At 47.1% G+C, this 27350-nt stretch overlaps 1 protein-coding gene across 3 annotated transcripts in view; it reads right to left on the bottom strand.

Annotated features, from left to right (window-relative positions):
- Positions 1 to 15483, bottom strand: part of KLHDC4 (kelch domain containing 4) — a 347987-nt gene extending 332504 nt beyond the window's left edge. For all 3 annotated transcript variants that reach the window (XM_085636925.1, XM_085636926.1, XM_085636927.1), the window contains exon 1: positions 15254 to 15483. In XM_085636925.1, coding sequence (XP_085493051.1) covers positions 15254 to 15352 — 99 coding nt within the window. In that variant the 5' untranslated portion in view covers positions 15353 to 15483. The remainder of the gene's footprint in view (positions 1 to 15253) is intronic.
- Positions 15484 to 27350: the final 11867 nt, after the last annotated feature.

Genomic DNA, 27350 nt, shown 5'->3' with positions numbered 1-27350 from the left:
CTTCCCTATGTTTCCTGACATCCGGGCTGACATTGTCCAGAGGCTTCACTTCCCCTCTTTTGCTGGCCGCATCTTCAGAAGGTAGATTTCAGGAACACAACAAGCGCTAGCCATTGAGGGAAGGCAATCGCTTGTTTATATTTGCATCGCGCTTTCACTTTAAGTGAAAGCGTGATGCAAAAATAAAACACGCGGCTGATGTTGAGATAAGAGGTGGCCAAGGAGCAGGAAACGTAAGCTAATTAAAAACAGATGGCTCCTATAAAGATAAGAAATTGATTTGCGACAGCCGCGAAGCAGACAACCATGTCTGGATCGGCCGGGCGAAAGGGCGGCAAAAAAATATAATTATTTCCAATGGCAGGCCACAACCGTTTAGCATAAACGGTGACGCCAGCCAATAAAAACAAGCATTGGCATAGCCAATAGGTCTCGCCTTTGGGACCTTATAAGTGTTTAGCCATGCAACAGTTGCATAACTAAACACTTATAAGGTCCCAAAAGCGAGACCTATTGGCTATGCCAATGCTTGTTTTAACTGCTGCAATCTATGGAAGCCTATCGGAGAACATCAAAGCGGCCATGCGGCCGCGAAAGTGATCGCGATTACGAGCAAACATCAAAGCGGCCGTGCGGCCGCAAAAGTGAAAGTAATCGCGGTAAAGCGTGACGCGTGCCCGCACACATGCACTGTAGGTCTAGGCTGGCCTGGTAGCACTTTTTGGAGCCCTCAAAAAATGTCTCGCCAGACCAGCGCATGCACTGGGTCAGGCGAGACCTAATGAGGGGCTGGGCTTCAAGTCCCCTTCTCAAATCTACTCTCTGACTATATGTTTTGCCGAGCGAGCAACGCATGCGCTGCAACACTAGGCGAGCCCTAAAAACTACCCACAGTATAAACAGTTATGAATGGCGTTGTTGATAAGTAAACAGAACTATGCTGGTCTAGTCCACATGCATACGTCACTGAACATAGTCCAGCAGGTAGGCAGGTTGCCTTCTTCGTACAGGAATTCTACTACCCCCCACTCCAATGCCTTTCATCGGTGCAAGCCTCACCATGCAAACAGACACCCTCTCAACCAGCCCCATTCTCATAAAAACGACCACTCTCCAAACGACTACCATCCATCTTTACCACCTCTTCATCCTTCATAAGCATAAAGCCACTGCATCCTTCACTGTCAACACCATCCCCACCACTCTCTAGACCACTACACTTGGCCACTATTTTCAAGTGCCAACATTCACCATTAGACAGCACGACATGCCACCTGTGAACCTCCTTCACCTAAAAAGGACCTCAGAAACTATTAAACCCCTTTTTGTCTCTTCCACATTTGATTTTTACCCAATCACCAAAAACAATACTCTGCTTTCCAACACTATCCTGAAGGACACTACTTGACCCTGAACCACCAGAGACCATTCTAGGACCTGCAAGACTATCTTGACGGACACCACTAGATCCTGCGCCCTTCCCCTCAATCAAATCTCGCAAGTTTGAAGCTGGGTTTCCTACCTCTCATTACACAAAGAGAACCTCACCAGTGGCAGAATTTCCAGTGGTACGATAAGACCAAACCAAATTGGAGATCATAATCTCCACATCCAATCGATTAGCCTCTGCAATCTGCAGAGTCCTTTATCATGTGGTCCGCTCTCTCTACAATTCCATTCGCACGGGGATTGCACAAAGCATTGTATGTATGTCTCACGCCATAAAACACGAAAAAGTCTTTCATCTCACTAGAAGTCAGCTGAGTACCAATGTCAGTGATGAGTACGACTGGAACACCTCCTCTCTAAAACACTTCACATAACGCTTCTATGGTTGTATGTGTAGTAATCTTGTGTAAGACTTTAACCACCAGCCACCTAGAAATGACGTCAACTATGACCACTGCTTGGCCAAGATGGCGACGGAGCCAGACATGTGATTTGGAGCTCCGCTGTGGGGACAATGATTATCCAGCAGTTATCTCACCTATCCCGACAAAATCAGTAGTGAATCAGGCACCTCCAGATGCCCTGAATTATTGTCCATGTCGGCGAACACTGAGATGGAGTGGACCCTACTGTGAGCCACGGCCCGACTGGGCCTAATCACTGGGAGTCCGTTGATGGCTCGCTGTGGACTGCAGATTTGACTGCTGCCTACCTGCCTGGCAGCAAGGTGCGATTACCAAAGGTGTGAGGGCTCACACTCACCGCCCCGTCTAACGCAGGTTCCTGGGAAAAGTGAGGGACCTTGCCCCCTGGCAGCATGGGAGAAAGACAGGGCCTACCAAGGAGCCGCAGGCCCTGCATCGTTCCAGGCGACAACACGCATTGACAGCGTGCACTTCTTCAGCTGCCATGTTCTTGGGCTCTGCAGGGCCTGCCGGTGGCACGGACGGCATTGGGACGCTGCTACCGTGTTCCACAGGTGCTGTCAGGGTGCTTCTATGTCACATCCCACTGCTGTTCTTCGCGGCCTGTCCGGCTGGTGTGGGAGCCTGCAGCTGCTGGATTCGCCCACCACAGGGCCCCCCACATGGAATAGCCTCCGCTATGACCTCCACCTGTGATTGCGGTGAGGAACTGGGGCGGGAGATTCGAAGACTGCAGCCACCAGGTTCCTGCTACGACGTTGGGGCCCAGGAAACCCTAACTGGCTGTGGGTCGGTCCCCATCTACAGCCCTCCGCCTCCCGGCGGGTGATTGAGGCCGCGTGTTGGGCGGCTCTGTAATGACCCAGTTCTCCCTGCATTTGCCTGAGGGTTTCTCATTTGGATAGCACAGGTAGTACCATATGTAAATGTAAATGTTGTAGACTTGTAAAGCGCACAGCTGCCCCAGCAACGGGGCGTCCCGGCGCTGTAGACCACTGGGGAACCCGTCCTGGCTATCCCTGTGAGATGGTCCCTTTCTGGGTATCTCCAAGGTGAAACCAGGCATCCCCGGCGTCTGTGGGGGGCCGTTGTAGAGATGAGGCAAGCTTAATGCCCAGAGTTGCCGAGTGTGTTCCTGGTTAGAGTAGGTACCGAGGCGAGAATTATTGAGTCCGTTTTTGACCCTGGTCCATGACCCTGCCGCGTCGGGAATTGAACCCTGGTCTCTGGCCGATTCTCTGCTTACGGATCTGCCACCTCTAACCAGTGAGCCACACCTCTCCACGTATGGTGTGGCTACTCAGAAAGTAGACACAGAGGGCAGATTTATAGTGCTGAAGGGTCAATTGGACTGTACCCCCTGGCACTTGTTGAGATATATACCCCCACGCCTGCCAGTGTGAGTTCCTTGATACTGTAACTCCAGCACTCTTTCGAGACCCGTCCTCTGCCGCCTTCTGGGGGGGGGGGGGGGGGGGGGGAGTGATTTTGATTGGGTCCTGGGCGTGATCACTCTACAACCACGACCAGAGCGATACCGTCTGAAAGAGCTGCTTGCCATCTTGGTCAATGGGTGACCCACATTCATCTACAGGATGTCTGGTGGCTCACACATCCATCAGACCTTGAATACTCTTTCTACTCCCCGTACACAATGTGCACAATAGAACTGATCTCCTACTTTGTACGCCCCAACTTAGTGCTCAGTTGGCCCTTTTCTCATACCCCCCCGAAGTAAAACTTTCAACAGCGGTTTGTAATCAGAACGCAGATGGATATGACCACTCCAGGCATAGGTATTGAAATATTCTGGGTCTAAGGCTGCTGCTACATTTCCCTTTCGGTAGCAGCATAATGACGCTCAGTATCTGTCAAGGTGGACAATGCAAACACAACAGTTTTCTCTGTGGCGCCATGCATTTCAGACAACGCTGCACCAATACCTGTTGCAATCACATCTATAGTGACTATAGTTTTGTTCCTAGAACAAAAATGAACCAAAATATGGGCATTGCACACCTCATCTTTGATTTGCTGGAAACACTCTTGCTGTAACATACCCCACTCAAAACACACTCCTTTCTGCATTAATGCTTTTAAACATTCTGTCTTGCTGGCAAAATTTCTGACACATTTTGAATAGTACTCTATCAATCCTAGGAAAGAGCACAATTGCTACTTGTTCCTGGGGGACAGCGCAGACCTGAAAGCGGGTCGTTTTTGGGTCTTACACCATCAGCAGACGGAGTGTGTCCAAGGTACACAATTTGTTCCACTAAAAATTCACATTTTTCTTGCCATAATGTCATCCCGGACTCAAACAGACGATCCAATGTCAACTTTAATGTTACATTGTGGCTTTCCACAGTATCACTGAACACCAATATAGCATCCTGAAAATAGAAGACATTGTCCAAACCCTTAAATATCTAATTCTTCATTCTCTAGAAGACACTTGCCGTAGACGATAATCCAAAAGGCATCCTAGTAAACTGGCAAGTGCGTTCCATGGTGATGAATGCTGTTAAGGATTTGGACTGTTTGTGGAGACTCACTTGGTAGTATGCATGCCTGAGATCAAGTTTGGAAAAATATTCTTCTCCATTAAGCAGTAAAATCAGCTTGTTAATGTTGGGCAGTGAGAAATGATACGTTACGATGTTCTGGTTTAGACCTCGTAATTTCACACAAAACCTTAACTTCCTGTCCTTCTTCTTAGGGATGACCAAGGGAGAAATCCAATTTGAAGCCTCAACGGGTTCAATCGCCCCACTCTCCAACATTTCCCCCAACATTTTCTTGACTTCTACCCTCCCCCTTATGGGTACCCTCCTGAACTTGTGCTGCAAAGGGACAGGACCTTGCCTAAACTTGATCTCCTGCAGGTATTCCTCCAACTCACCCATTTCGTTCCTGAAAACCTTATCTGCACCTTTCAAAATGTCTTCCAGAGTGGTGTCTTCAACAACCATGACGGTTTGGTGCCTGAGGATTTATGATAATGTGAAGATCATACTGGTGATATCATCCCAAATGGGTGGTGCAGACTCAGCCACATACACTTTTCCACTAACACACCTATCCATGAACATAATATCAGTTTTCATGTATCCCAATAATATCAATTTGTTCACCCTGGTAGTCTCCCAAGTTGATGTCCTGTGGCAGCAAGTGCACTGTTAGCCACTCATTGAGTAAGATACTCTTAGGAATAATTGTGTCCTGGAAACCAGAATCCACCATCACCTCCACTACTTTGTTTTTAATGGTCAACTCCGCTTTGGGCCTTTTCAACTTGGCTGTCCCAATATCTGTGCTGTGTTCTTCGGTAACACATAACACCTTGTCACCCAACAAGGATTCACATATTCCAGCTGTATTATCCATAACAGCAGCCACTTTCCCCTAGACACTGTCCTTTCCCTTGCATATTCTAGCAAAATGCCCTTTCCGTCCACACCTCCTACACTCCTTCCCTATGGCACAGCAATTCTTAGCCTCAGATGAATGATAACTTCTTAAGCACCTGTTACAGTTAAATGCTTTACCACTACTGGTGGGCCTACCACCCGTCCTGGCTGACCACTTGCATGTTGCTGCAACATCACCCTCAACCACTGACACATCCCCAGCTGTTTTGGTATCCTTCCGCTCCATCTCTTTCATGCAATACTCTGACTCTCCCACCTTCTTCGCTATCTCAAATACATCCTTCAAAGAGGGGTGCTTCACTGCCTACAAACTCCCCTGCATTTTCCTGCTACTACACTGCACATTGAGCTGGTCCTTGATCATCTTGTCAAGTCACTGCATCAAACTTGCGCTTGACTGACAGTTCTCTTAACCTTGTGATAAACTCATCCACTGACTCTCCTATCTGTTCAGGTTGTGTGTAAAACCTTTGCCTTCTCATAACCACATTTGCACTCTCTTCCTTGCTTCAACATACACATACTCAACGGGCGACCCACCTGGTTGACAGCTTTAGGTACATACTTAAACATGACATGTGCTGACCTTCCCTTCACAACGGGCTCAATAAAATGGCCCTTTTCCTACCCACACTGAACTCCAAACCATCAAGAGATTCAAGGTAATTATCAAATATATCTACCCACTCCTCCCACTCAACTGATGGAACCCCAGGTTGGGCGAGAAACACTAGCGGTGGGTTAATCGCTGACACCTCCATGACTGTAGTTCCTCCTACCCCCTAACAAATACACTTCTAAACCGGAACAAAAGAGGAAGTAGGAAAAATCAAAAATCTGTGCTTCTGATCAAGAACACTATTCCAGTGTAATCACTGCTTCAGCTTCACACCTTCTGAATCTGGAATAAAGTTAGAGGGCAAAAATTACCAAATCATTACCGTCCTGTTCGTGAGCAAAACTTTTTTTTTTTTTAAACTAAAATTACCACACCAATACCATCCAAAATGTCGAGCTCATGCCTGCAAACTGTGGCTCCTGGTATCCTGCTGTTCGTAATTGATGCGTTGGTCCATGCCAATGTTAGCACTAAATGTTGCTCTTACTTATCACTCCTTTACCATCCTAAAAGGTGTGCTGTCACCGAATGCAAGCAACAAATGTGTAACATTCTCTTCCTGGTCTTTCTTCCCTCTCCTTTACCCATTCTTTCCCTCTCGGTTATAGAACTCTTTCTCTCTGTTCCTTTCCTGCTTGTCTTCGTATGTAGCAACAGCCTCTCTCCTGTGGGTCCGCTCTTTATGGAATTTAAATAAAGAACATAAACATGAAATATGGACTGAAGCTGGATTTATTCCCCACTACATAATTTGGTACCAGGAGTGGGGTTAGAAAAAGATCTCGTCTTCGTTTCATCTTCATCCAACGATTTATCTACAATCGGGAACTACATCAAGAGCCAACGCAACTTAAACGGATACTTTGTTTCATCTACGGACCCGCAGGGAATCTTACGGACACCCTCATTCAGGTCTGATTGATACTTTTTCTTTTCCGCGCTGGCCTTCGTTTGATCCTTGCTAACGGAAATTGTAGCACGAGCCATGCTACGTAGCGCGAGCTAAGCTACGACTCTTCACGCGCTGTGCTTAAACGCGTTTCCTGGCAACCAAGTGCATTGTAGCGCGAGCTCAGCTACGTTCTGTCACGCGCTTTGTTATATGCGCCTCCTAGCAACTGAGTGCTTTTGTTTTCTCCGGCCAGCGCGAGCTTTTTTTTGGTCCACGCGCCTTTGCTTGTACATTCTCCTGTTGGAACTTCGGCACAAGTCTACAGGTGCGGACTACCAAAACGTTCTGAAACCTGCACGCTCTGACAAACAAAGGTTGCACAGCAACGGAAGTGTTTCACGAGCTGCTTCTTCTTTGCTTGTCTATTTAGAATTCTCACTGAAGAACATTCTCTTGAAGTGATTGTCTACCAGCATTCTAACATTCCACATCAATCTCTCCTTCCAAACAAAAGGATTTAATACAAAGGTTGATTGTTCTGCACTGTTAACTTTAAGAAGAATTTTATTTTATTTTTAAATTAAAGAAAAATAATAATAAATAAATAAGGAGACAAAGAGGCATTAGTTCAAGGACTGAATACTTTATTATTCTTCATTTACAATTTAGAAAAATAATTATTATAAATATTTTTCAGCATTTTACAGCCTCACATTCTACTGCAATTTGTGATTATACTAAATCATTACCTGAACTATGTCTTTTTCCGATAACGCATTACACCCGCCACTATTCCTACAAAGACCAGGCAAACCGGAAATTGAATGGAGACAATGGATCCATATTTTTGAAAATTATCTTGGTCGCCATTGACAGAAAAGAATATTCTTCGGAAAGGAAACACGCTCTTCTTTATAATCATTTGGGTGCTGCTGCACAACAGATTTTTGACAATTTACCGCCTTTTCCTAGACCCTCTGGTGATGGCACCTGGAACATGTACATTGAAGCAAAAGGAAAATTTAAGAAACAATTTTCAGATTAACCAAAAGGTCCTCTTGGAAAGACACAGTTTCTTTAAAAAAAAAAAAACAAGCCAGTGATGAATCGGTCGAAGAATATGTAGCTGCTCTTCGGGTCCTCGCCTCTACATGTGAATTTGACAATTATACAGACATCTCCATTAGAGGCCAATTTGTTTTTAACTGTTTTTCACAAAAAATGCAAGAACGCCTTTTAACTTGTCGTAATCCCTCTTTGTCAGACATCATTGACATAGGGAAAAGTATTGAGCGTTCTATTATCTCTTCCCAAGCGCTGTCAGGTTAAGAAGGTCATTCTCCCATTTCCTATGTTTCAGACAATTCGGAATTTTCTACTGTCTCTGCCATCAAGGTTAACAAAGAGTTTAAAAGGACTTTTTGCTTTCGCTGTGGTAACAAAAACCATATTGCAAATTTTCCCTCTTGTCCTGCCTTGGGAAGGAAATGTGGTAAATGTAAGAAAACAGGTAATTTCCAAGAATTTTGTGAATCTCGCCGTTCCTTTCCAGTTGTCAAAATCTACAATGTTGAATTACAAAATTCTTCTCCTTCATCCTCTGGATCTTCTATCTCTGACTGCACCAATACCTTCTCAAATCTCCTTTTATCCATTGATGAACCTTCTGATTACACAGATTATGAACGTCCCCTCTGCCAAGCTTTCATAAATGGCAAATCTTTACAATTTATGGCTGATTCTGGAGCCCCTATCACTGTGTTAGCTGACACCACTTTCTTTAATACCTGGGGTCATTCCATCCCTCTTCAAGCTCCTGACATTTCTCCAAAAGCTTTTGGTGAAAAGGATATTGATTTACTTGGTTTCTTTATTGGTTCCTTACAAATTCTTGGCAGATTAACTGACACTAAAATATACGTTGCAGTCAGAGGCAGAAATTTGGTAGGTTGGAAGGATTAAGCCAAATTAGGCATTATTTTTAAACCTGGTCATAAAAATCCTATCGTCTTAGGAGACCTTCCTATACTTGCCATCGAGGATTGTGTTGAAAAATGTTGTTCCATTGATACACTTAAAAAAGAATTTCCTTCTGTGTTTAGTGATAACATTGGTATCATCAAAGGGTTTGAACAGGTTATTAGACAAAAATAAAAAGGCTACAACAGTTACCCACAAAGTCAGACCTGTTCCTATCAGTGTCAGGAATGATCTTAAAAAACAATTGGAGAAACTCTCTGCAGAGGGTATTATTACAACTACTGATTCCTCCGAGTGGATTTCTCCCATTGTTCTCGCATAAAAGAACAAGCATTTACAATGCAATGGTCTCGGCATTGTTAAAGTTAGAGCTATTGGCATTGCTCATGACTTTTTTATTTATATTTTTATTTTTAAAACATTTAACCCCTTCAGCGCGGCGCGGATTTCCGCGCCACGCTGAAGATTCCGTGCGCGGGCGGGGCCATGACGGAACGGTTCCGTCATAAACACAGCCCAACCGACGTGCATGACGGAACCGTTCCGTCAAGCGCGTCGAAGGGGTTAAAGAAACGGCATTGTTATTTACAATGTCAATAGCTTAATCTCTCTCAAATGCGAGACCTATTGCATTTGCACCCACACAGAGCCACCCACACACACAGAGCCATACACACAGAGCCACCTACAAAAAAAGCTACACACACACACACTCTGATGACGTCTGCTGGTCTCTGTATATATAATTAATGGTCTCATTGTCTTTTCTTGCAAAGCTTTGCTTCCTTCAAATTGCGTCGCTTGGCAAACGAGCGTGGTATGTGCCTTTTGTTGTGTGTTTACCTTCGCCTCCTCTATTCAGCGCTCATCTTGCACCAGTACGGTTTGTGAAAATACATTTGTTTGATATGAAGTAGCTTGGGTCGCTTTATAACAGCCAAATTTATGCATCCGGGGGTTCTTGGACATTATCTGCATTAGCCTCTTACCACCCAATGAGAAACCCCTAACAGGATTAGGAACACAAAGAAGAGATGGACATCACACAAGGGCGTGAAAGCAGCAACACCAACAGGCTGCTAAAGTCTGTAAATATAATTTTGTACCTGACCTTTTCACCACCATTGGGGTCTATTTTGCAGCAATGTATAAAAATTTCAAAATAACTACACAATAATGCAAAAACTTGGCACATAATTTGTTTCATTCACAATGTACCATATAATTTGCTTTTCAAAGCCACATAATAGCGCTGTCGGATAAGTCGGCCCTGAGTTGCAGCATTTTGTCAGTCTCCTCCCCACCCTGCGTGTCACCAATGACATCGTCCAGTACCGGGACCTGGACAAAAACAACTGACAGTGATGGAGGGGTAACGGTGGGAGGCAAGTGGCCAATGTGTTCAAAAGAGGAGAACGGGGAAGCTAGAGCAGTGCTGCAAGGGCCGAGTATACGTGCTAAAGAGAGACTCAATGCTAAAGGCGGTGGTCGGGTGAGGGGCCGATGGAGATGTGGTGACAGAGGGGAAATGGTGGGTGAAGGAGCGCGAGCTAGTGCTGGAGAAAGAGTGGCAGGAGAGGGAATAGAGCTTTCGGAGATGTGTTAGAGAAAAAAAAAACAGCGATCTACTCCTGGATGACGGGCGTGGGAGGGTGGTGGTGCTGGAGGATGGGGGGGGGGGGGGTGTAATCGAAGAACAGTACGAGAGAAAAAACATCAAAGTAAGTGCCTAAAAAAATCGAGAGGAGAAAATACCATTACCGGAGAAAGATGAGGCTAGATAGCCCGTGCTCGGGGGAAGGGGGGGGGGGGGTAGTGCCCGTGCTCGGGGGAAGGGGGTGGGGGGGTAGTGGTGGAGGAGAAAGGGAGATTGAAGTCGGTGCCCGGGAGGGTGAGAGACAGGCGGTTAGGGACAGAGGGAACCAGTCACGGCGGAGGAAAAGGGTGCTGGGAGGTAGTGCTGAAGTGATCGGGGAAATGCTAGCGATAAAAGGGAGAGCCCGTGCTGGGAGACGGGCGAGGCATGGAAAGCAAACCACGGAGGAGGGCTGGTTAAGTGTGGCCGGGGAAGAATGTTAGCCAGTGCTGTGGGTGGCTGGAGGGAGAGCCAGGGTGGAGGAGAGAGAAAGTGGCGCGAGGGGCGGGCACAAAGATGGAGAGAGAAGGGTGGCAGTGCTGAAAGGGTGGATTGAGCCCTTGGGGGAGGCCCTAAGAAAGAGAGGAGGGAGAGCTAGTCTTATTGTGTGTCAGGGGAACGGGGCGTTGTAGAGGCAGTGAAGGACTATGTATTTATTTGCGCTGTTTTATATAGCGCCATTATCCAAATATGATAGAGCGCTTTACATATGATGAGGGAGTACCAAGAAGCCACGGAGAGTCAGTGCTGAAGGACGATAAAAGTTGGGCAGTATAGAGTCAGTGAAGAGGGGTAGAAAAAAAAGTGAGGACCGCCAAGCCCTGAGGAAGAGAAAGAAGGGGTAGCACGTGCAGGAGGACCGGGTAAGGGTGGATGAGGAGCATGTGCTGCCGGAGGGAGGGGGAGTAAGGCGGGAGAACCAGTGCTGGGGGAGTGGAGTATGGTCGCGTGCCAGAGAGTGGGCGGGTGAACTGGGCCGAGAGGGAGGGGCGCTGACAGTGTTGCGAGCAGCAGGTGTTGTGAAATGGAGATAAACTGGGCGGAACAAATAAATGATGAAGGAAGGAGATTGGGACGGCCGCGAAGACCGGATGGAAACTTTAAAGAAGGGAGAGTAGAGGCAACAAGTGTCAGGTGCAGAGTAATGCGTTGCCATCTGACGAAAATGCTTAAATGGACACGGTTCCAGCAGGCACGGGAGGGGGGAAATGGAGCGCTGCAAATCTACCAGTGATATCACGTCTAGAGGAACGGGTGGGGGAGGGGTGGTGCTGCAAACCTCACGGCGAGGCCATTCCAACAGGCACAGAGGTGTGGAGCTTACAGTAACCAATACACAGACGCACGGCGACCTCCGTAGGACATTACTACAGCATGGCCAGTGCAAAGGGCAGCGCCGATAAGGAGAAACTTTCCACGCAGTTCTCTGCCGGGGAGCGCAGCAGATCAGATGCGGAAGAGAGGCTAACACTCGCAGAAGGGGAGTCACTGTGACGCCTAAGAAAAGGGCTGCACGAGGAGCTCACAGCACACTGTTCGTGAGCCTGCAACCCTCACAGGGATCTAGTTTCTACATACACGGGGGCGGGGACTGCAATGCTTAAATGAACACTGCTCCAGCAGGCACAGGGGGGGGGGGATGGAGCGCTGCAAATCCACCAGTGATATCACGTCTAGAGGAACGGGTGGGGGAGGGGTGGTGCTGCAAACCTCACGGCGAGGTCATTCCAACAGGCACAGAGGTGTGGAGCTTACAGTAACAAATACACAGATGCACGGCGACCTCCGTCGGACATTACTACAGCACGGCCAGTGCGGTGTAGAGCCGTACAGGAGGGTTTGCCCTTAGCGTTACATACGGCACACGGGGTGAGACGTAGACGGCCTTTGTGACCCGCTGTCACTTGGCAAACTAAGAAACATTCCTGTCTTAAACATTTTAAAGGCCAAATGAAATCTGTATGTAGTATGTCTCCCTTAAAGACATGGCTCACTTCATCGACTCCTGTGGGTTGATCCTCGTAGCACACAGCACAGACATGTTTTGGGAACACGACCTCAGGGGCTGGAGAGCCTGATACGCCATCACCGCCTTTCTCCGAGGCGAAGCAGAAATGCCTCGGAGAAAGGCAGGGGCGGTTTCGGATTCGGGGGCGTGTTCTCCTCTTGCCATTGGCTGGAGGAGATAATGAGAAAAGTAGCAAAATGCACGCCCCCGAATCCGAAAAGGACGGGGCCTGTTCGGAGAGACAAACCTCTTCTCCAATGGCTGGCCAGCATTCTAGAGGCCAGCCAATGGAGAAGAGGGGCGGGTTCAAGCCCCTCTTCTCCAAGTCATTAAATCTCACGAGCGAGACTGCGCAAGCGCAGCCTTCGCTAGCCGAGACCTAAAAATGGGGATCTTCGTCTCTGTGTAGACCTGAGGTCTTTAAACCGCAACATTATAGTTGACTGCCATCCTCTTCCTCATATCCAACAAATACTTTCAAATATTGGTCACGCAAAGTATTTCTCAACAATTGATTTACATTCGTCATATTACCAAATACCCTTGCATGCTGATTCTCAGGAACTTACCACCTTTGTCACTCCTTTCGGTGGATACAAATACTTGAGGCTACCTTTCGGTCTAGCCTCAGCATTTCAAAAAGTTATGGATGTCCTATTTAAAGAGGTTGAAAACGTTCAGGCTTTTCAGGATGATATCCTTGTTTTTACTGAGAGCAGAGAATCACACTTAGATACCCTACATAAAGTCTTTTCCATATTATGTGCAAGGGGTATTACTGTTCAACCTGATGAAAGGAAAATTCTAGCTTAACAAATTGACTATTTAGGTCACACCATCACACCGAATGCAAGCAACAAATGTGTGTACATGAACACCAGTTTCTGAGACGACACTGGTGAGATGAGAGTTGAAGGTGCGTGAGCGTGGCCTGATAACCGGCATCCACCAAGTACTGCTCTCTGTAGTCTTCCTCAAGCTTGGTTACAGCAAAGGTTAGCCAACGGCTCAATCAAACACGGTAGTTGGACACACAGGCGGTATCCTAGCAACTGCTGCTATTGGCGGACATAACAGTTCCCGATTAGTCAAGGTGCACGCGCATGTGTGTTACAGTGGCCGGACAGTTTCACTCACAGTAGGCGCGATCTTCCCCACAAGCGCGGAGGCAATAAATGGTGCTCACTATAACGCACCGAACCACCAGCAACTACCGACACTGCGCTTCAACACAGTACTCTGATGCCCGCAGTCTGACCTGAAATGGTGAGAGACTTTGACACCTGTTTTTTTTTGCAGCCACGTCAGACAGAGTGGAGTTCCCAATGCTGTGCTGGCTAGTCGTTGCCAAAATTTGTTGTGAATCAACTCCACACACCTTATATATTCTCCATATAAGTATTTATGAAATGAAGAAACAACTCTCAACGTGGTGCTTCCTCCTCCATCCAGCAAGCAACTTACAGCAAAAAGAACGCCACACTGTCACAAATGGCATTGGAACCCTTGGGATACCCACGAGACGAATGTCCCTCGAGCCCCACAAATACATTACAACACTTAACTTTAGGAACACTTTAATTTTTAAAGGCATATTGCAGCAAAAGTATAAAAGTATGATATGGTCTTCAAAAATCAAAAGTGTTTTTTATTAACACGCAGAACCGTTTCACCTTAGAACAAAGCATATCAGTGCACTGAAAAGTATTTTCTTTTTAATTGATAGTTTTCAAACATAAATTCCAAAACATTCATTCTTCCCCCAACCCTGAAAACAATGCCAATAGTGATCTAAGTGGCAAGTCAGTTGTTATATGCACTCTTTGGGTGTCCTTGGTGCCTATTATACACAAACAATATTACAGTTTATTAAATCAAACACAGGAGAAGGGTTTCTACAGCGCAGATCCAAAAGTCACGCATTTTGAGGTTCTCTTATATGTGATAATGAAGAAAAAGGAGGGAATGTGAAATTAAGCAATTGCCTAGGATCACACAATTGGTAAAGTGGGGAAGCCGGGATTAGTCCCACGTTTTCTGGTTTCACATTGTGCAATTGGGCCACCTGATGTATATGCTTCGCTTCCCCTACACCCGCTATACTGCCTCAACCCCCTCCCCACTAAACACAACCCCCAACTCCCCCTTCATGACCACCAACGTGCTAGCATCAATGCGGCCCTCGGTTACATCACAAACCAAACTTTGTGACGCCTGGGAAAATGATTACGAGTACCCATGCTCTAGACCTTTCTGAGAACTCTGCTCCTTCTATATCCCTGATATGATAAACCTGTAACTAGAATGCTGAGAGACATTAGCAAGTGTTTCTTTGACAGAACTCCCTGACAATGCTACCTACAGAAGTTTCCTGAAGTGTTCCCTAGGAAGTGCCATCAAGTCCTTCTTCAGACAGTACAATTCGAAGTTCCCTCTGGCAGGGTTCCTTATCATTTCCAAGTTTTAGGAGTGCATGTCCGGTTAATACCTTTTCTGATTTTCCATCTTTAAGGCTAGGTCTTGTAATGTTTACCATGGCAATGCCTACTCTGGCAGTTTGTGCAAAGATTCCAATTAGTATTGCTTCCTCTACTATGCTAATTCCCCCCGGAGTTTTATATAGCGCGAACTTGACCTGAAGGTATCAGGTCAGGTGGCAATGCTCCCTTGGAAGGCCTCCCTATTACAGTTTCCCCAGTAATCACATTTGCAGTTCCAGTCAGCTTGCATACAGCAGTACCCTGTCAGAATCAACTCTAAATGTGCTGCCTCCTTTGGGAATTGCCCTTTTACAGTGCGCAAACGTGACTCACCTCCTCCTTCTTGCCACGCTTGGTCACCTTCTTCTCCATCTTGGCAGCTGTCTTCTCAGCCCCTTTCACCTTTTTTTCCTTTTTGCCTTTCTTGCCCATCTTTCCTTCAACACTAACTATACCTCTGCGGTGACGTCACGAAAACAACTCACTGTAGAACTCACATGGATGGAAGCAACCGGTAGGACAGCACTAGTTCCGGTTTACGTTGGACATCACATCCGCTTCCTCTCTGCTGTGGAAGGTTGAGTGTTAGTTCGTTCGGCGATATAAGACAGACCGGCAGATTTTGTCGGCCATCTTGGAGTGGTGTGAATTTGCTTCTAGAGGCAGAATGACCGTAAGGTCATACAAGCAAACACTGAAAGCTAGTTTATTCCGTCACAAAAGGGCATGGTCATCGTGTACTTGTTTAATATAACGCGAATTTTAACTTCATGAAATACTCTTAGAAGTGTTAATGCAAGAGTCTAGATTTTGTCTCAACTAAGTGGGGAGGGGATGTGGTCCGTCGGCTACGCTGCCGACCTTGGTGCAGGAAACCAGAGTTCGAGCCTCGAGGTCGCGTCCACATCCTGTGATTCCTGGCAAATCACTTAATCTCCCCGAGCCTGAATGTGTAATGTAAATACGGTGCTCATGTAAAGCGCTCCAATACCTTCGGGTCGAGTTCATGTATAGTGCTCCAATACCTTCGGGTCGAGTTCGCGCTATATAAAATATGCAACAAAAAAATAAAATATGCAACAAACCGTCGAAATGGGCAAAGGAACAGGGAACGACGTTCCCAAGATTTCTTGAAGTTGATCAAAACTGTTCCCCTACTTTTTATAACAAGCATTTGCAATACAATAGGTCTCGCAGTTACGCAAGTTTAACCTATTGGCATTGTAAATGACTATGCCTTTTATTCATGTTTTTAAAACAAAAATAAAAGGCATTGTTATTTGCAATGTCAATAGCTCAAACTCGCGTAAATGCGAGACCTATTGTATTGCAAATGCTTGTTTTTATTGTGACACTCGGGTCATGTTTGGCACATTTTAATTCCATCAGTGAAACTCATTGCATTACTCATGACGGTTTGCTATATTTTCGTAAGCTTTTGTGATATTTTTGTAGAAGGACCAAAACGTATTTAAAATCAAAGCAGAAAAGAGATCACCTCGACCCATTAAAAAAAAAAGCTCTTAGGTTATAGTTTGGCCAAAAGTCTTATCAGACACACTTCAAATTAGATCGCACACATGTTCCTACACTAGTCCCTTTCGTCAGAAAACATTGAGGGACTACCAACATTCAGTCTGGATTATTCATCCCACACAATACGAGATCCTGCTAAACCTGTGAAGTAAAAAAAATAAACGCATCTGTGCTTTCAATGATTATCTGAATAAAAAAGCTTCAGAGAAATGATGATGCCATAGCATCTCGAGACACGCGTGGAAAGGACCTACGGCAATGTGCATTTATCATCATTAAGTGCTTTCATGAGGCTATTTGGGTTAGAAATGGCTCTACACTACTAATTATATGGCAGGCAGGATACTTGGCATGCACTTATGCGATCCCAGGTTTTTAATATCAGACTTTGCACTCTAATGCAGGGAGGACACGGGAATGAACTGCCAAACAGAAAGATATAATAAATGGAAACGTTTTTGAAAAATAAATGTGTGTTGATCTCCGACGTGAAGGCAATAACATTTAAAGGGTGATGGTCACAGTAAGCTGCAATGTCCACGTAACCTCAATTACTCAAATTCAGATGCTGATCAGAAGCCCTACGGCCGAACCCCATCTGTTGCACACGCACGCACGACTCGAAGAACATAAAAGAAATAAACAACGTGTAGAAAGACACAGACACGGAGGTCGAACTTTGCCAGACCCCAGACAAAAAGCGCACCTTCGGCCAGTGTGCATGTGTGGCCACCGATGTAGGAACCAGCGCCGCTGCTAAGCAGTGTACAGTTGTAATAAAAAAACAAGACCTATTGGCTATGCTTTCGCGGCCCTGCGGCCGCGAAAGTGAAAGTGATCGCGATCATGATCAAACATCAAAGCGGCCGTGCGGCAGCGAAAGTGAAAGTAATCACGGTAAAGCATGGCGAGAGTGCCAGCGCACATGCACTGTAGCTCTAGGCTGGCCTGGTAGCACTTTTTGGAGCCCTCTCAATAAGTCTCGCCAGACCAGCGCGTTCAGGCGAGACCTAAAAAACACAACCGTTCCTGCAACGGTTGAGTTCCGCAAGTTGAAAGGAGAGAAGAAAGGTGTCTTCTACTGTGAAGTGAGAGAAGAAATACATAAATTAAATAAAAGGCAGAGGCAGATGAAGACAGTGAGTGCTACGCTGCCACCTGACGAGTTTTCTACCAGCATGAACCAATATTTAAATGCCATGGCTGGAATAGAAATTTGGAAACTCAACCAGATGGTATTTTTACCCCTTATCTCCGCATACCAAACAACAAATGTAAGAAGAAAGCTTTAAAACATTTTCTAGAGCTGCCTTACTGATCTCGGACTGCGAAGTAAAGTAAACAAGCATTGGCATAGCCAATAGGTCTTGCCATTGGAACCTTGTAAGTATTTAGCTACGCAGCACATTATCCTGGGTGTTACAACATCTACTGTTACTTCACGTGTCACTAGTGTGGCCACGCACGCACCCAAGTTTGGGTTTTTGTGCTATTTAATGAACACTGGAAATGCAATTCATGCCCAGAAAGGACAAGCCTGCAATTTAAACGATGAATAAAGATGTCATTCAAATAATGCCAGTCGGTGATGCAATTTAAACAAACCCAAGTTGATTATTGGCAGGAGTTACATGATGCATGTCACTTGATTATTTATGCACTCTCTGTAATTTGCATTGTGTTTAATAGTTATTACCCAGGTTTTACTATATGTAGTGCCTAGATGAAGTCTAAAGGTGCTCTTTTCAACATATAGTGTGCCATGGAGGAGTACTTAACGAATTATTCAGACTACCCAATGCATCACAAAACCTAAAATAATTAAATAAAATATGGTCTGATAATAATTAACTACCTGGGATAGTAGAATGTTTCTCTTTATTGTATTCTATTACCATGGCTGTATTGACAATGCTCTGTCTGTATCTTTTTGAATATCGTGTTGTCGTTCCACATTCTGAAGAGCAGTTGTAACTCAGTTACACTGCTGCTCTTCAGGAGGTGAATGCTCCAATAAACTACTCTTCAACTTCAAGAGAGTCTCTGTGGATTATCTTCACATTACATATTGGTGACGATCTGGGATTTTTCATACCTGCTTCAAGATGCTGGAGCATCCACACACGCACCTTTATTTGGATTGTTTTTCCTGCTCCTGACTTTCCTTGATTAATTGCCATTAGATTTACTGGCTCTCCCTCCTTGTCTTGCCATTATCGAGGAGTCGTCGTTGGAGGGATTACTGGGAAATTTCTTGCTCATCCATTCTGAGCGAGAGTGTGCGCTTACTTATCTTATGGTCACTGAGCGGCCTGCTGTCTTTGCTGATTATCGAGCCGCATGCCTTCGTGTAACTCTGGTCGCACACCACTTCTTTTTGTAAACCTGCGGTTAATATTCTTAATTTCCGAAGATTTGGTACTACGTCACATCGTCTATTTGCACGCTTGCAAGTTTGCATCGTTAAGAGCTTGCGCTGTTTATTTTCAACGCTCTCTCCAACGCTCTGTCTCCACGATTCTCTTCGTACCAGAAGCACGTCACGTTGACTTTGCTCTGTCCCCACGATTCGGCGCAAGTCACGCTAACTTTGTCTTGAGGACTCCCTACGTATACGTGCTACATCATCACGTCTCCGCCATCTTCGATTGCGTTTTGGTTCGTATGCTATACTGCGTGCCTCGCTGACACGCACACCTTGTTAATTCTTTCTGCTCTGTGTGCCTCGGTGTAATGCACACCCTATTGTTATTTATCCCTCTGTTACATAACTCAAGGGAAACACGCCCTTATGTAAACAGGAGAGCTGTTACATAACTCAAGGGAAACACGCCCTTATGTAAACAGGAGAGCTGTTACATAACTCAAGGGAAACACGCCCTTATGTAAACAGGAGAGCTGTTACATAACTCAAGGGAAACACGCCCTTATGTAAACAGGAGAGCTGTTACATAACTCAAGGGAAACACGCCCTTATGTAAACAGGAGAGCTGTTACATAACTCAAGGAAAACACGCCCTATAAAGGGAGGAACCGGGAGGTACAAGGCTGTCGGATATTGTGTTTACACCGACGTACCTGCTTCGTGAAGAGCAGTGTTCCGGAGTGGTGCTCCAGTAAGGCAAGAACGGAGGTAGGTCGAGTCGTTACTCCCTGGGCCGTGTCTTGCCCCATCGTCACCTGTGAAGGACCCGGAAGCTCTACCGGTCAACCATTGAGCTTCGCTTTTTGACTCGGCTGAGTCCAAGCGCAGTGGCGCTTTTGCTGGTTGGAGTCGTAACTCCCAGCCCGACCAGAGACACAGGGACTGCCAGCTGTAACGCACACCAGGAGGTGTTTGCCGCGTTACAGACTCGGAAGTCCACAGGATCGATCGAGCGGCTGCTCTCGGTTCAGTCTTCTTGCTTGTGATTGGGGTATCGGTGACGCATCACCAGGAGGTGACTCCGCGTCCCGGTGCAGTCTGAGGAAGAGGTTGAGCGGCTGCTCCCTTCAGGTAGAGACCCCGGCTGGGTGTTTCCCTGACTCCTCGATTCTCCCCAACACTCTTCGTGCCCCTCACAGCCTACCGATTGGCATTGTCGGCCATTTCATTTCTGCCCTCTGTTGGCATACGCCGGGATCGGCGTATATGCAGAGGACGGTTAGGACCATCCGTGCTGTGGGCTGGTAACGTACTTAGCCTGGAGGATTCCAGTGACTATAACTTTTGTTTGTTCTTTGTATTTTATTTGCCTTCATTAAAAGAACTAACCCTTCACAAGTGGTTGCGTCCTCATTGTCGTGTCTGTTAAACGATCCTGAGACGTTCAGGGCGTTACAAAATATCCGACCTTAATAACACTAACTGTCTCCCGGTCGATAACAGACATGGCAACACTTGATGATGTGCTGGCTGCTTTAGCGGCCATGCAAGTTGAAGTGGCTGCCTCTAGGCAAGAAACAGCCGATGTAAAAGCCAGACTGGATGCTATCCAATTGGACCCGCTCACGCCCAGCACCTCCCTCACGAACCAGACCCCTGCGGTAGTAGTGGAAATGCCGGTAGCCATCCCCTTGGCAACACCAGAGAGGTACAGTGGAGATCCTAACACAGTGCAGGTATTCCTCACACAAGTGGCGCTACATTTATCGTGCAAACCAAAGGCGTTCCCCACGAGTCAGGCTCGTGTGGCTTTCCTTATATCCTATTTGGCTGGAAACGCGGCACAATGGGCCGTACCTCTGGTGAGCAGGGACGACCCCCTCTTATGTGATTGGGGTGCTTTTCGCGAGGAATTCCTGAAGGTATTCGACAGAAGGGCTGACTCGTACACGGCGGACCGTGAAATGCTTGAGTTGAGACAGGGATCCAACGACCTGGTGCAGTATCTCAACGCGTTCCGAAGGCTGGTTGCGGAAACCAAGTGGCCTGTTGCTAAACAGACGGCGCTCTTCCATCAAGGGCTGTGCGATGAGCTCAAGGACGCCGTGGCTCATATTGACCCTCAACCCAAGACATGTGAGGGCCTTATCAACCTGGTATTACGGCTGGAACATAGGCTAAGTGAAAGAAAGGGGGATCATGGGAGAAAAGGAAAATCCCTTCCATCCTATGTGACGGTGGGAAGTCCTGAAACTTCCACCGCATCCAAGGGAGAACCCATGGACATCAGCGCGATACGAGCGAGCCTCACAGCCACGGAGAAAGAGGCACGCCGTAAACAAGGATTGTGCCTATATTGTGGCAAAAAAGGCCACTACGTACGTGAATGCCCTGCCAAACCGAAGACGTCACGTTATCGGGCCAACCGGTCGGTAACAGCCGTGGTGGACATACCGGCGGAAAACTAGAGGACTCCAAGACCAGAGAAGGGGCGTCTCGGAGTCACTCATCCATCCCTTCACTTTCCAACTCGGTCACTAAGGGACAACGACACCTGTTTATCACGGTGCACGTGGGAGTGCATGACCAGTGGATACCCGTTGTGGCCATGGTGGATTCAGGGGCCACTGGCATGTTTATGGACCACAACGAGGCATGCAGGCTAGGGCTAGTGCTTCTTCCCAAAGCAGTACCCGAAGACGTCTATGCGGTAGACGGAAGGCGATTGGTGACGGGGCCCATCGGACAGCACACGGGGGTCCTTCCGATGAGATATGGGAGGAACCATTTGGAACAAATCGATTTTAACATCATCCGAGCGCCCCAATATGGCGTCATATTGGGATTGCCGTGGCTACAGAAACACAACCCCTTTGTGGATTGGCCAACACATCGCATCGAAATGACGTCACCGTATTGCATCCTGCATTGTGGAATAAGAACAGAATCCCTTGACGCAGATGAGAGCGGGAGTCAGACGGTGGCTACAGCGGCAGAAAAAGATGTGGCTCTCCCCCAGGCTTATCACAGTTTTGAGGATGTATTTGATGAGGTGAAGGCGGAAGTGCTACCACCACATAGACAGTTTGACTGCCAGATCGACCTGGTGCCAGGGGCCAGCGTTCCCAGCGGCAGGCTGTATGCCCTGACGGAGCCTGAAAACGTGCATCTCCGGGGGTACCTGGATAAACTCCTCAAGCTAGGATTCATCCGCCCGTCCAAGTCTCCGGCCGCCTCGCCACTCTTCTTCATCCCGAAGGCTAATGGGGAGCTGAGAGCCTGTGTGGACTTTAGGGCATTGAATGCGATAACCATAAAAAATCGGTACCCCTTGCCTCTCATCAGTGTACTTCTGGAACAGGTCAAGAAAGCTCGTATCTACACCAAGTTGGATTTGAGAGGGGCATACCATCTGGTGCGCATGAGGGACGGAGACGAGTGGAAGACCGCCTTTAAGACCAGGTTCGGCCTTTTTGAGTACCTCGTCATGCCGTTCGGTCTGTGCAACGCCCCGGCAGCCTTTCAGTACTTTGTGAATGAGGTATTCAGAGAGGAGTTGGATATCTACGTGGTCGTATATATCGACGACATCCTCATCTATTCGTCCAGTGTGGAGGAGCACGTACACCACGTCAAAGCTGTGCTCCAAAAGCTGAGGGAAAACATGCTGTTTTGTAAACTCAGCAAGTGTGACTTCCACGTCACATCCGTGGAATTCCTCGGAGTGATGCTGAGTCCAGAGGGACAGGAGATGGCAGAACGAAAGATCAAGGCGGTGAAAGAATGGCCGGTGCCCCAAAGCGTGAAGGACGTCCAAAGTTTCATTGGCTTCGCCAACTTTTACAGGCGGTTTATAGATGGATTTTCAGGAGTGGTGGCCCCAATCACACAGCTGCTGAGGAAGTCCAAGGAGTTTGTCTGGTCCCCTGAAGCGAACAAAGCCTTTGAGGCCCTGAAAAGCGCCTTTGGTAAGGCGCCGGTGTTGGCTCACCCCGATCCGGATCTCCCCTACGTGGTGGAAGCGGACGCGTCGGATGTGGCGCTGGGGGCTATCTTGTCCCAACGCAACCACGACACAGGGGTGCTTCATCCCGTTGCGTACATGTCCCGCAAACTCAACGACGCCGAACGCAACTACCATATTGCGGAGAAGGAGCTTCTCGCAATCAAGGACGCCTTCACCGAATGGAGGCATTGGTTGATGGGGGCAAGACATGTGGTATCGGTGTACACGGACCATCGGAACCTACAGTTCATGACGGCCACTAGACACCTTTCTCCCAGGCAGCTGCGGTGGATGATCTTCTTTGCGGGGTTCAACTTCCGCATCACATATCGGCCGGGGACGGAAAACCGGAAGGCGGACGCCCTGTCCCGTCAATCTGCAGTTAAGGAACCATTGCCTGCAACCGAGTGTTCCATCATTTCCCCGAGGATGGTATTGGGGGTTATCCAACCGGATACTTTCCTGAGGGGAATAAAGAGAGGTATCAGGTCATTCGCATGGCGGAGGTGGCTCCTCAGTCACAGAGAATGGCAGCTGAAGGACGGGATACCCCTGAAGGGCAGGTGCCTATTGATACCCACGCCTAGGCTAAGGAAACAAGCATTCATCTGGTGCCATGACTCTCCATGCGCAGGTCATTTGGGCTTTGAAAAAACGGTGGCTAGCATGGGACGGCATTTCTGGTGGCCAACCATGAGAGTGGATGTCAGGAGGTGGGGACAGGAGTGTCCTACGTGTGCTACCATGAAGGCCGACCATGGCCGAACCCAAGGGCTCTTACATCCACTTCCGACCCCGGATAGACCATGGGATAGCATATCACTGGACTTCGTGGTGGGCCTACCGGTAGACCAGGGGATGACGGCAATACTGGTGGTGGTGGATTACTTGACGAAAATGGGGCACTTCATCCCCTGCAAGAGAGTCCCTACGGCTGGGGAATTGGCGTCACTACTCCTAAAGAATGTGGTACGACTGCATGGATTACCTGGGGTGATCGTGTCGGACCGGGGGTCGCAGTTTACTGCGCAATTCTGGAAGACTTGGTGCACTGCGCTGCATGTTAAGACCGCCCTGTCCACCAGCTACCACCCTCAAACGGACGGCCAAACCGAGCGCCTGAACCAAACGCTCAAACAGTATCTGCGATGTTTTGTGGACCAGGGCAGGGAAGAATGGGTCGACTTGCTATGGGTTGCAGAGATAGCCTATAACAACGCCACTCACAGCTCCACACAGTCATCTCCGTTCTATAGCAACTATGGCCAACATCCCAGGTTCTTGCCATTTCTACATCCGTTCAGAGAGGACAGGATTCCCGCCACAGCGGACAGGGTGGCACACATAAAAGACACGTTGATGTGCTCAAGGGCTGTCCTAATAGAGGCCAAGAGAAGATACAAGGCTGCGGCAGATAGGAAGAGAAGGCCCGGGCCACTGTACCGCACTGGAGACTACGTCTGGATATCCACAAGAAACATGAGGTTTCGAAAGAACAGTGTGTTCCATCCCAAGTACATGGGCCCCTATCGCATTACCAAGTGTATGGGTCCCGTGAACGTGAAGGTGTGCTTGCCCCAGTCATTGCGGATACACCCTGTCTTTCATGTATCATTGCTCAAACCAGCACCCTCCAAGCCGTCTGGGACACCTAGGCCGGTATGCGTGGAGTCGGAGGTGGAGTATGAAGTGTCGGGCATACGGGCGTCCAAATGGTGCAGGGGGAAGCTGTGGTACCTGGTTGCGTGGAAAGGCTATGGCCCGGAGGAGCATTCATGGGAACCGGCTGAAGGGGTTCATGCTCCGCGCTTGGTCTCCTTGTTCCATCGGCGTTTTCCTGCCAGCGCTGGACCCGTGGGGAGCCGCTGAGAGGGAGGATGTACTGTCAAGAATTCCTGTCATACGAGGGGAGGAAAACAATAACCAGCGAAAACGGACTACATCTCCCAGGATGCTTAGCGGTTGAGAGGTTATGTAAACAGGAGAGCTGTTACATAACTCAAGGGAAACACGCCCTTATGTAAACAGGAGAGCTGTTACATAACTCAAGGGAAACACGCCCTTATGTAAACAGGAGAGCTGTTACATAACTCAAGGGAAACACGCCCTTATGTAAACAGGAGAGCTGTTACATAACTCAAGGGAAACACGCCCTTATGTAAACAGGAGAGCTGTTACATAACTCAAGGAAAACACGCCCTATAAAGGGAGGAACCGGGAGGTACAAGGCTGTCGGATATTGTGTTTACACCGACGTACCTGCTTCGTGAAGAGCAGTGTTCCGGAGTGGTGCTCCAGTAAGGCAAGAACGGAGGTAGGTCGAGTCGTTACTCCCTGGGCCGTGTCTTGCCCCATCGTCACCTGTGAAGGACCCGGAAGCTCTACCGGTCAACCATTGAGCTTCGCTTTTTGACTCGGCTGAGTCCAAGCGCAGTGGCGCTTTTGCTGGTTGGAGTCGTAACTCCCAGCCCGACCAGAGACACAGGGACTGCCAGCTGTAACGCACACCAGGAGGTGTTTGCCGCGTTACAGACTCGGAAGTCCACAGGATCGATCGAGCGGCTGCTCTCGGTTCAGTCTTCTTGCTTGTGATTGGGGTATCGGTGACGCATCACCAGGAGGTGACTCCGCGTCCCGGTGCAGTCTGAGGAAGAGGTTGAGCGGCTGCTCCCTTCAGGTAGAGACCCCGGCTGGGTGTTTCCCTGACTCCTCGATTCTCCCCAACACTCTTCGTGCCCCTCACAGCCTACCGATTGGCATTGTCGGCCATTTCATTTCTGCCCTCTGTTGGCATACGCCGGGATCGGCGTATATGCAGAGGACGGTTAGGACCATCCGTGCTGTGGGCTGGTAACGTACTTAGCCTGGAGGATTCCAGTGACTATAACTTTTGTTTGTTCTTTGTATTTTATTTGCCTTCATTAAAAGAACTAACCCTTCACAAGTGGTTGCGTCCTCATTGTCGTGTCTGTTAAACGATCCTGAGACGTTCAGGGCATTACACCCTCATTTTAACTTTCTTCTTCTTTCTTTTTCATATATTTTTACTATTTCAACTCTTTCCTTCAATTTTGCAGTAAAACTGTTCTCTCTTATATTACTCATACTTACTGTACAATGGTGGGAGATCTACAGGTAGTACATGATGATATTCCGAACAATGAGAAAGCTATTCAAGCTATTCTTAACAAACATAAAGATGTTTTTATAAAAGGTTTAGGAAAAGTTAAGGGATTTTCTTCACAAAATAGTGTTAAAAAAATGCTGTTCTGTCTCAACACAAATTGAGAAATGTTCCTTTGTCTGTGAGGAATGAATTGGCTGACAGGATAAAAAGAAATTGTGTGCTGATGGCATAATAGAACCCGTCAATGCTTCTGAATGGATTTCTCCTATTGTTTTAGTTAAGAAACAGAATGGAGAACTTAGAATGTGCATTGATTTGAGATCGATAAACAAACAAATTGTTATGGAATGTCACCCTTTACCTATGATACAAGACTTGTTAGCTAAATTGGATGTTGCAAATTTATTTACCACCATCGATCTCAAATCAGCATACCATCAAATAGAGTTAACAGAGGATTCAAGAGACATCACTACTTTTATTACACCTGAGAGAACATTCAGATATATTAGAATGCCCTTTGGCCTGTCATCAGCTGCATCAGTGTTTCGGAGGCTAATGAATTGCTTGTTTGGAGACACTGATGTAGTGGTGGCTTTTCAGGATGATATCCTGATATTTTCTGACACCATCGAGAAACATCATGAAACAGTAGATAAAGTTTTATATGTGTTAGAAGATAAAGGTATGAACATTCGTCTAAATAAATGTAACTTTTTCTCGTCTGATGTTGAATATTTGAGTCATCAAATTAATGGCAATGGCATTTTTCCTAAGAAGGATCTCCTTATCTCTATTAAGAATATGAATGATCCTCAAAACAAACAACGACTTAAATTCTTCTTAGGATTATGTGAATATTATTCAAGAATTGTTCCAAAGTTCTCTGACATAGTGCTCTGGAGAAACACGCCCTCCACCACTAGTCTCACTCAACTTAGGAAAGTGAGAAGTACTTACAACAAACACATCCGCTTGGCTAAAATAGACCACTTCAGGACTCAACTGGATGGAGCTAAAAATAGACCCAAGAAACTCTTTGAAATCATCACGGAACAAGTTAACCATTCTTCCAACCCTATCACTACTCCGGTTTCCTTGCTTCCTAGCGGTGATGATTTCACTTTTCACTTATCTGAAAAAACAAGGAAAATCGAGCTGGAGATACATCCTGTCACTCCAACACTGAGGCCTCCGAAACTATCCGCATTTCCAATTGAGCTGGTAAAATCCTCGACAATATCCTCACCCTTAGGATGTTCTCTCAAGAATAATGCCTCTTGGAATTCCTTTCTCCTCCCTGATGGCAAGGAGCTTCTACACAACATGGTGCCCCTTAAACCCTCCAACAATTTCAGTGATCCTTTACCTGCTAAGCTTTTTAAAGAGCTCAACT

Source organism: Triturus cristatus, chromosome 12 (genome assembly GCF_964204655.1).
Source record: "Triturus cristatus chromosome 12, aTriCri1.1, whole genome shotgun sequence".
NCBI classification, from domain to species: Eukaryota; Metazoa; Chordata; class Amphibia; order Caudata; family Salamandridae; genus Triturus; species Triturus cristatus.
The sequence above is the reverse complement of the archived record's forward strand: the minus strand, read 5'-3'. Positions and strand labels throughout refer to the sequence as shown.